This window comes from Drosophila eugracilis, unplaced genomic scaffold (genome assembly GCF_018153835.1).
Source record: "Drosophila eugracilis isolate 14026-0451.02 unplaced genomic scaffold, ASM1815383v1 contig_415, whole genome shotgun sequence".
Taxonomy (NCBI): domain Eukaryota; kingdom Metazoa; phylum Arthropoda; class Insecta; order Diptera; family Drosophilidae; genus Drosophila; species Drosophila eugracilis.
This window is the reverse complement of record NW_024573278.1, coordinates 2,348,697-2,359,183: the sequence shown is the minus strand read 5'-3', so window position 1 is coordinate 2,359,183 and position 10,487 is coordinate 2,348,697. Positions and strand designations below refer to the sequence as shown.

General features: G+C 41.3%; 1 protein-coding gene across 2 annotated transcripts; it reads left to right on the top strand.

Annotated features, from left to right (window-relative positions):
- Positions 1–312: 312 nt before the first annotated feature.
- Positions 313–2,239, top strand: LOC108116836. Of its 2 annotated transcripts, none has more exons than XM_017228889.2 (3): positions 313–656; positions 1,323–1,480; positions 1,677–2,239. In XM_017228889.2, the coding sequence occupies exons 1-3, from the start codon at positions 563–565 to the stop codon at positions 1,737–1,739; spliced, it is 315 nt and encodes a 104-aa protein (XP_017084378.1). In that variant the 5' UTR covers positions 313–562; the 3' UTR covers positions 1,740–2,239. The 2 variants fall into 2 exon arrangements, with proteins under 2 accessions (XP_017084378.1, XP_017084377.1); XM_017228888.2 differs by having other exon boundaries at positions 328–656; positions 1,320–1,480; positions 1,677–2,227.
- Positions 2,240–10,487: the final 8,248 nt, after the last annotated feature.

The window sequence follows — 10,487 nt, the reverse complement described above, 5'->3', positions numbered from 1 at the left end:
GTATATGTATAATAAATTTCCATTTGCTTTTGTTAGCTAACGTTAACGTTTAACCCGGCAGGCGCCCGGCATAAGTTCAAACTGGTACGCGCCGCCTCAAACATGTGTTTATGGATGCCATAGATGCTGCCCCATTGGGTATGAGTATCTGTGTGCTTTGTTTACATATTATGTACATATTTTTTGGCCTCTTGTTTTGCACGCCGTCGATAAGAGCGCCCTCCATTTGAACATACCACTGTCCCAAGCCCAACCCCCCTCTTTACCACCCAATTTCCCGAATCGCTTATCAAAAGTTGCCCAAGCCCAAGCTGTTTACTTGAGCAACAATCTGCTGCCAGAACAGCAAACCCAGACTCTCGATTCCGAGTTCAAGACTCAGTCTGGATTCCACTCTCAAATCTTGGAGTGGGTTTTCGGCGCTTAAAGCTCTTAAGACTTTAACGCGACTTTAATATATAACCATATACCATACCCTATACCATCTACTATACCCGTGCATCGTCATCTTTTCCGGAAAAGTCTGCGGCGTAACAACTGCTTCCGAAATTGTAAATTCACAATGCGGCGCACATCTCGATTGATTCCGTTCGGTTTCGTCATCCTGGCTCTGGCTGTGCTCCTGCCCCTGCTGCCATCGGCATTCGGCCACACACGTAAGCCATTGATTATGGATATATATCCGTCCACACATGAAAAAACAAGATGTCTCTGTGATGTTGCAAGAGCAATTGTTGTGAATCTTACTCCTTTAAGATGTGGCAGTCTGTGATTGGCATTGGAATGGTGGAATTTATGCGAGAATTTTTGGTATTTTGAGTTTATAAATTAAGTTGACATGGGTTAAACTTTTAAAAGTTGATTAATAATAATATTTTTAAATGGTGTTTAAGTAAGAAGATATATGTTTTTATATTACTAATAATTAATGTCAACTAAGAGAACAACTTCCTAAGCTTACATGCCTTTTGGCGGAATTCCAATCGAGATTCCAATCTCGGTGCTTCTTCAAGTTTGTATAAAAGAATTCATGAAATTTGTGAGCAAATCTTTTATAACCAAATAAGGAATTTATTTATTTATTTATCTAAGGCTAGAAATTAGTTAAAACTAAGAGCTAACATTCGGCTAGGAGCAATAACAGTTAAGGCCCTCAAAATAAATAAATAAATAAGGAATTAAAGTCGATAAATTGCTAAAAAAAATTATAATTTCCTGTTGATATATCTTTTATATATAACAACACAATATGAATAACATTTTGCAAAATTTTGTAACATTTTCTCCTTGTGCCTGCCTGACCTTTTCTCTTTCTGAAGTAGGGTCCAGCTGCCAGACGCCGGAGAAGACTGAAGGGCGTTGTGTGCACTTCAGTTCCTGCCGCCTCGTCCTGCGGCACTATGCGATGTACAAGGAGCACATGCCCCCAGTGATAATGCGATTCCTGCAGAGGGCACGCTGCAAGCCCAAAAACCAAGGCGTAAGTTGCAAATGCCCAATAAAACTGTCTGGCAAGAACAATAATAACCCTCGAATGTGGCTCTGATTCTAATGAAATTTCGTATTCTTTGTTTCTTTTTTTTCTCCTATATGCTTATATGGGTGAATATATCTGCCCCCTTGACAACAACAACAACAACAAAAACGACAACGTGAACAACAAAAAATCAACAAAGTATCATTTGTGCTGCGAACTCAAAGATGTGATTCCAGCGAACGCCAACTCCAAGTTGAAGTAAATCAACTTCAAAGTGCCGTCGTCATGTGTGCATGTGGGCTTTGATCTGGTAAATCAGTTGGTAGCTTTTTGTTTGGGCCCATAACCAAAATGTTATGGCCGGGACTGAGAGAGACGACGCAGCCATCGCCTGTAATTATAATGTGTACACGAATTATGTATTAAGTGCGAGTTTTCTCCAGTCTCGCCAGGCAACAGATGCTGAGACATAATAAAAAATAAAAAAAAGTTTAGCCTCAATCTTGACAGCTTTTCTTGAGTTTTCTTCCCTCTGCGTGTTTTGTTTGTATTTTATTTAAAGCTCAGAACTGCCAAAATCTAAAGCGCTCGGAGACTTGCAAAAATTCCTCTGGGACAGCTGATGAAAATCAAAAGGGAATTTCAACTCCATCAGTTTGGTTTTCCTTCTTTTTTTTTTTTTAAGATTTCTGTTGAAGTATATTTACCAAGAGCCCTATTAAAAGCATAAATAAATTTGAACTTGCAACACCTAGAGTTGCTGTTGGCTGGTCAAAAGGAATAAATACTTGGAATATATATACAACATTTATTCCAATTCCAATTCTGTCAAGAAGATTCTCTCTCTTCGCCTTCTCTGGACACCTGAAACTCTTCATTTGCCCTGTAAAAACAAACACACAGACTTACTTTAACCATCTTCATTTTAATATTTGCCATAGTGTTGGATTTTATGTTGTCGTAGATGAACTTTTGCTTGTTCAATGTTTAAATTTTCCCCCTTTTTTTTTTTTTTGGTTAATAACAAACAAGGGTTTCCATTACACAAAGCCCTGGCAGCAGCGAGCGGTGAGTTTATTTTCCTGTTATTTAATTTTGATTTATGCTCGTATCTGGTGTTGAAACAGCCCTCGGCCTTCTGCCTCCTGTTTTCGTGTGCTGGCTTTAATGTGCCAGATTTTAAGTGACATTCGGGAGACGCTAAAAGGCCGTCTAAAAATCACGCAACATTAAGATGATTTATGCTGAATAATTTCAGTGTAAATGAGGCAGACTCCAGAGCTGACCAGAGCAGAGCAGAGCAGAGGCATGAGCAGCAGCCGGTTAGTGGTTGTTCTGGTTGTTCTGCAAAGGAGTTGCAAGTGGTGGGCTTGGTTTTTGGTCTGGAGGTCTGGTAGTCTGTTAGTCTGGACTCAACTGGCTGGGGCGTTGAAAAGTAGACACCTTGTGCGCGTACGCTGCTCGAATTTCAAGCCGAGTCTGGAGGCTGCAGCTTAGTTTTTAGCTGATGTTGCTGTTGCCATTGTAGCTGCTGCTGCAACATGAACGCCGCTGAAATTGCAGACAGCGGGCAGGCAGCAGATGATAAATGGCCTGAAAACACATTTGAGCTGCAGCTAGCCTTCTGTTGCCCGCTGATGCTGATCTATTAGACAAACGCACGCCCAAGGCGTCTGCAGAGCCCCAACTCCAAACTATGTTGCATATATAACAACACACAAACAGACTCTCTTCTCTTCTATACCGCCCCCATTTTGGCTATTTATGGAAAGTTTATCCCGGAGATAAAGCCTGGAAAAACGGCAATTTTCATGATTATTTTTGTCGCTTTTAAAACTAAAAATTTCTAGCTGTCAGAAATTAAATGGGTAGCATCTCAGCTTCAGTAAACATGTTTAGGCCAAAGCAGCTGCACCACTCGCCTTTAGCTTTAGTCTTTAGTCTTTAGTGTTTAGAGTTTAGACTTGGCTCTCTCGCTCTCTCTGTGTGTGTTTGCATTGTTGCTGTTGGGGGCCTGCAGCTAGCCGCTGTTGCCATGTTGTTGCTGCGGTGCAACAAATGTTGTTAACAAGCATATTTTGACAGCTCAACAAGATGTTGCAGATGCGCGAACAGCAACTACATACATACACCAACTGCAGCAACGAGGCCATCTGCATATGCTTGCCTGCGTTTTAGCTGCCATAAAAGGCGAAACAAAAGTAAGACAAACCATGGACTATATATATATATATATATCTATATAGAAGGGGGTGACTATGGGAAAGTTGTGGCTTTCCATATATGCCTTCTGCCATAGCAATTGAAGTTAGTGAGGCGCAGAGTCCATTGCATGCATATGTGCTGCCGATGTTGCTGCTGTTGTTTCTATTGCAGACCACTTCAGAGCATAAAATGTGGAACATATTGTTCCAACTGCCATGGCAGACTTGTTTCTAAAAACTATTTTGTGCGCATTTTATTAAACATTGCAGTGGATTTAATGAAACACACACACAGAGAGAGGAAGAGACTTTGAGAGAGAAGCGACAGAGAAGGAGGCAAATGCATGGCCACATCTATTTGCTAATTGCATTTCGTTGTTGCCACTGCACTGTTTGTTGTTCTGCGGCCACATACCTTTCACGCGCACTGTTCCGGTTGTGCCTCTACCCCCTCTAACCCCACTATCCACACTACCCACTAACCCCCTCTTTTCCACCTGTCACCTTGGTTAAATATCGCTTTGTTCCAACTGTCGCAACTGACACATCCGAATGTCTTGTCCTTGTCCTCACCGCATCGCATCGCATCGCATTGCATTTCACATCGCATTGCATCGCATCTCACATCACATCAGGATCGGGTCTCGGAAAAACTCGGGGAACCGGAGTTGCAGTCACTTCACTTCGCGGCTTGTCTATCACCTGGCCAAGGAAAATGCAATTAACGAGCGCCATCAAAACGGCAAAAGCCTGCGAAATGAAAGGCAGCCAACAACAAATGGCTGCCAGAGTGGCAAATTGCTTTACATATTTACATACATGCCAAATGAGTGCAGTGAATGTGAGCTAGATGTCGGGGAAATTGCAAACTAACTGATTTCTGAAAGGTGGAGGTGGTTTTTCTTAAAAAAAAATGATCAACAATTTTCTGATTTTCAACTCGGAGAAGCAAAAAAGTGATTTAATATGAAAGAAATTACTACTTTATTTAGTTAGAAAATAATAATAGTATTTGTATGCCAAAATTAGACTTTTTTGGTTTTTATAAATATTTTATAATATTTTCATCATAAAATTAAGTAATTAAAGGAGTACATATAAGCTCTTGTAAGCTGTAGAAATTTTCTAAATTTATATACTGAGAACATATTAAAAACTCTTTTCTTCCCCATCAATTTGGTGTGGCTTAGACAAATCCTTTTGGGCATTCCATTTCCAGTTTGGAATGATCAATTATGTTGTCCCATAGTCTCAATCAATTATTGTCCCAATATCTCTTAACTTTGTGCATTTAGATACTTGAATTGGCTTGTGTGCCATTCCATTTCCATTACGTTTCATCCTTTTGTCCAGGCTTTTGTTGCAAATGTTGTCTTCAATGCTAAATTTGTTGAATGCCATCGAATTGACTCGGTTTCATTGCAAATTGCTGAAAAATGTTGCTTAATGAACCTTGGCCTGACATCCACCCAAATGCAGTAAGCTGAAAATACAAAAATAAAAAAAATATACGAAGCGATGGCAACATTTTCTGCCAATCATGTAGGGCCACACAGAGAGGAAAAACGATGGAGAAGAAAGCAAAGCCAAATTGCAAGCAACCGCAAATTCAATAAATTTGAAAAGCAATTAATAACTGATTGACAAGTATTTATCTAGGAGGAAATGGCGGACGGACGGGTCGAAATGCCGGACAAAAAAGCCGGAAACGGAAGTTGCAAACAGCAAGGATGCAAAGAGCGTTGTTGTCGTTGTTTTTATTATTGTTGTTGTTGTTGTCCGGAGGAAACCGAAACCGAAACCGGGCAAATAAGCGTAATACGTTGGCCAAACACCAATGCCAGAAAACAGAACAGAATCAGAAACTGAAACAGAAACAGAAGCTGCAAAATCGGGCAGATGGAGCTGATGGAGCTAGTGAAGCTGGCGGGAAATGAACCCATGGGATCTGGCGGAAATTCAAAACCCAAAGTCAAATGGAACACAGCAATATAACGCAACGAATTGACGGAGACGAGATAAAAGAACAATCAACAATATGCCAGCAACAACAACATTGCGAACAACAACAACTGGGAAACAGAAGCACTAACAACAGCAACACCATCACCATCGCCAGAAAAGCACTGAAAGAGGAGAGCCCAACGGGCCAGAAGATGTAGCATAAAATGTAGCGAAAACTTTGGAAAAATCATTAATAATGCTGGGGCAGCGCAATGGCATTGGTTTTCCGAAAGGACAAGCGCAAGGACATGCAGCGCAAGCAGCGTCCCATCTCGCCAGCTCAACAGCACACCAGCTCACAGCTCTCCGTCAATCAAAGCGCAAACAGAAACAAAATGAATGGCAAACAGTGGCGACTTGGACGCCAAGTGGCGATAGTGCACTGAGAGAAAAATTCGAGATTTAAGTTTAAGATTAAGTTTATATAATAAAATCTATTTAAGTTTTTTTTTAACCAGAAACAAAGAAATTTAACCTAGTAATAACATAAACTTCATTCTTAATGCTCATTTATATTACAAGCTAATAGACATTGAAAATTATCCTTAAAAGTTAATAAATTTCTGTTAGTGATACTTAATTTTCTTTGAGATTTTCAACACGTTCAATTAGTTCATTTTAGTTAAGAACTAGCATTAGCCAATAATAAAGTTAAGGAAGATTTTAACATGTTTTAATATTTATAAAATATTTATTAAGCTTTATTATTGGCAAGGAGAAGGGAAGAGAGATTTAAAACTATTTTACCTTAAGTATTATTGATTGATTGCTAGAAAGCAAACCAACTTTTTAGTAGTTTATTAATATTTCTTATTTATTAACAGCAATGTTTACAGTACCGCGAACTGTGCAATAACAAAAACAGTTAACAATAACTTCATGCATGTTTCATTGGTTATAACTTGAATTGTAAATAAAAATTGGCAAGTCTTTTGGTTTTCCACACGATTTGAGGGCATTGCTTTTTTGCCAAGTGCCGGCGTGGAGACAGGGCCAAATCCAACGGATGTCCATTGAAAAGGGGTCAGTAGTCAGGCTGGCTGGTTGGCTGGCTGGCTGGCTGGCTGGGCTAAGCGACTGTTTAGCTGCTTGTTTTGTTGCGGTTGGACGGCGATGGCCGAGCTGGCTGGCCTAGGAAACAGGACATTCTCTGGCCCTCTGATGATGGTGATGAACAGGATGATCATGATGAAGGCATTGGCCGATAGCCCATTCGGCGAATGAGCAACGTGCTCTTAGCCAACTGCTGCGATGACAATGAACGCGATGATGACAATGATAATGACGACGATGATGATGATGGGACATTGAGCGAGCGATGTGGAACGGATGTGCAGTTGTTGTGGTCGCCAGCAAAGCAAAGAAAAGCACAATTATTCATTTGCACAATGTCACAAAAGTGTCAGGCGGCAAAAGGAGCAAAGGATTCTTTAGCCATTGCCTCGGGATCCGGTTCGCCTCGTTTCCCACCCCCCTTGATTTTCCAAACTCACCCATAGTTTTCAAGACAAAAGCGTTTTGCGAAAAGCGATAATGACGAGAGCTGGCTGCATGAGCATTATCCTTTTACTTTTATATATATATGTATATATATAGAGCATTATCCCATTCATTTAAGGGATAAGGCATATCGGAAGCAAGATGGATAACCCCATGACTTGGTGAGTTTGCGGTGCATTCAAGTAATTAAGTGAGCAGAAAGCTAGTTTCGTTCCTAGCCGAAAGTGCATTAAAATTAATGCATTAGCAAGTGCAACATTGTTATCGGCCTGCACACATGAGCACACTCACTGGCGAATAACGCCTCACGTGGCCACACACGAGCGAATCCTACCAAACCATACATATATATCTTTATATATATATATATGCTGTATGGCCATAGCCCTAGGGGACTACACAACCCAAACCAACACTATATCCTCAACCCACATGCATGCCCATATAACACTCACATATTACTTGTAGTAATTTCTCACGGAAATTCATAACCTTCCGCAACTATTCAGCATTTGTGTGGCATACTATGCCGCGCTCTTGTGTTGCTCGTGTATTTGTCGTCGCTGTCGTTCTCGTCGTCGTCTACCCATTGGCCTACATCCGCGATTTTCGCACATGCCGACACATACTCCAAATATATATATATATATATATACGTATCTGTATCTCAGGTCCCACCAAAAACGAACAACCTAGTATTCCCTTGAAATCAAAGCCACTCTGCTTCGTGTGCTTTCGAACTCGAAAGCGCATGCTCTTAAACTTGGCGTTCTCTTAAATTTATCTACCAAAACTTACGATATTCGCGCTGTTAGCGATGAAAGAGAAAACTTTGTTCGAAAATTTCATGAAAATTCAAATGTTTGTCGAGTTAAGGGAATAATTGAGACGATCCATAATATTTTGAAAACATTACCGACTGACTAGGACAACATTTGATAGCCCTATTCCTCTTCGTTAACTCCTTTAGTGGGCTTATGTAAGCTTTGCTGAAAATTGGCCAGCTGTCATAAAGTTTATCTAAGGCTTGGGTTTATATAAATCTTAGCCTAGAAAGCGAACCAAGTTCTAGTTTAAATTAGTATTTCCTTTAGCAGATATTCTAATTAAATAAATGTAGCTTATTTGAAAGAATATATACCATAACTTTAAGAGCCAAAAACAACCAACTAAACTCTCTTAATTATGCACTCGAGAACCGCAACTTGAGTCGAGTTGAGTAATTTGCTGGCGGAAAGTTTTTGCCATTGGAAACTTAGCAGGGGTGGGGTAAATTAATTTTTGATTTTTCCTTTAGTTTTTTGTTTTTTAGCCAGCCAGTCTGAATATCCAATTCAACGTAATTTTTGTTCCCCCCCAAACTGATTTATATGGCTGGATCCTGCCCACGTTTAACCGGCATTCGGCATGTGTGGAATATGTAAATATTTGATGGACTTACTCTTTTTTCTTGCCCACTCGCACTAAATCGAAAATGGAAACCTTTCGCTGGTCTTATCTGACACAAATATATCATGAATTTCTTAATCAATGGTTAGGACGGCTACCAGGCTTTTCCCAAATGACCGCCAAATGGGTTTCTGGGGTGGGGACCAAGAAAAACCAGATCCAGATATCAATCCACTTCGATTGCTAACCAGTTCGATTGGTTTAAGGTAAAGCCCGCCGTTGTCTCCGCACGTTGACAATTTCAATTTCAATATTTCGAATCGAAATGTTTTTGGTTTTAGCGGCTTGGGAATTGGTAGATAGATAGATAGTCGACTAGTCCCCCAGTGCACACGCCCACTAAATTAAGTGGCACTTAATAATCAAAATTACGCGTCGCTCAGATAAAGCCGCAGGTGAGCGGCGGCAGTAGGTCAAACGACCGCCTTGGATTTGTATACCCATAGAGTAGTAGTAATCGGGATTGGGAGGGAGATTGGATATTGGAATTGGAAACGAAATCGGGGATTGGAATTGGGTTTGAGTTTTTGGGGGCAAAAACGCAGCTCAATGAATTCCCATTAATAAATTAAAACACGCCCGAGTGCCTAAGCGGCTTTCGTTGCGGCTTTTTTCTCCCCTTCGTATAACCCCGTTTTTCCAAACCCATTCCCACTTCGATTCCTTTTAGTTTTAAACGTTGCCCATTGAGCTTTGATTGCAATTAATATGCAGCATCGGCTATGGGATCGTTGTCAGGCCGAATTAAACGCCCGGCTGAGTGCTGCGACGTCTGCCATTCTTCAAGCGCCAGTCGCATGTGCAATTCATGAATTTCAATTAATTAATTAGGCCACACAAATCTGGCGGGGCTCGGATGGCTGGGATGGCTGGGATGGCTGGCAGCCTAACTGCAATCGAAGCTCCCAATCGAAATGTAGTAGTTGCAATCCTCCTGCTGTTGATGCAGCTGCTGCTGCTGCTGTTGCTGCTGCTTGACAAAGTAGCTGTTAGATTGCATCGCAATTTTGCCTGGGAATAAGTCCCCCTCCCCCCACATTGCCGCCCCCCATTTTGGCCTCCTTGATGTCGCATGTACTTTGCATGCAACAGTTCGCTGCTTTTTCGCATACAAGTGACCCAATTACGGGGATGGGGGCAGAGTGAAATGAGGACGAAGGACATTTCGAGGGCTCCACCCACACAGCAGCAGCCTTCGTTACGGCTTGTTGATTTATGTAATTTAGATTGGATTTCGCGGCGGAGAAATTAATGCGTTGTAGATTAATGAGTGGCCGCCGGTAGGAGGACATGAAGAGGCTGTTTCGTAGGTGGCCGGAGGATAAGGTCGCCGCGCCCATCAAGCCGCATGACCGAAAGCTCCAAAAATCTCTTAAACCTTTTAGCCAACTCTTTAAAACATGAGTTTTCCAAAAAACAAAAAACAAAAAAATCCTGTACAAGTCCCCAAATTGCCATAAAGTACAAAAACACCTTCACATCTCCCAAAAAAAAAAACAAAAAGGAAGGAAGTGAGTAACTGTGTGTTTGTGTGTGAAAGTTGGTTGTTGTTTCCGTGTTGTTGGCACTGTGTGAGCCTATTTTAATCTCATTAAAAATGTAGCAGAAGGGAAATGGGCTGTGCTGCTGCTGCTGCTGCTCCCACTCGGCTGCTGATGGTGTTGGTTGGTTATGCGGCTTCAAGTTGTCTTTAAAATTGACTGAAAGCGAAAATCAGTGTAAGCGCTTCGTTGGGCAGGCCAAAGACACAGTTGCCAGTTCTCGGTTCCCAGTTTGCCCGTTGCCAAAGGACCTTGTCGCCATCTTGGCTCCATGTGTATCCTTGGCTTAGTAAGCCGCACACATATAAACAC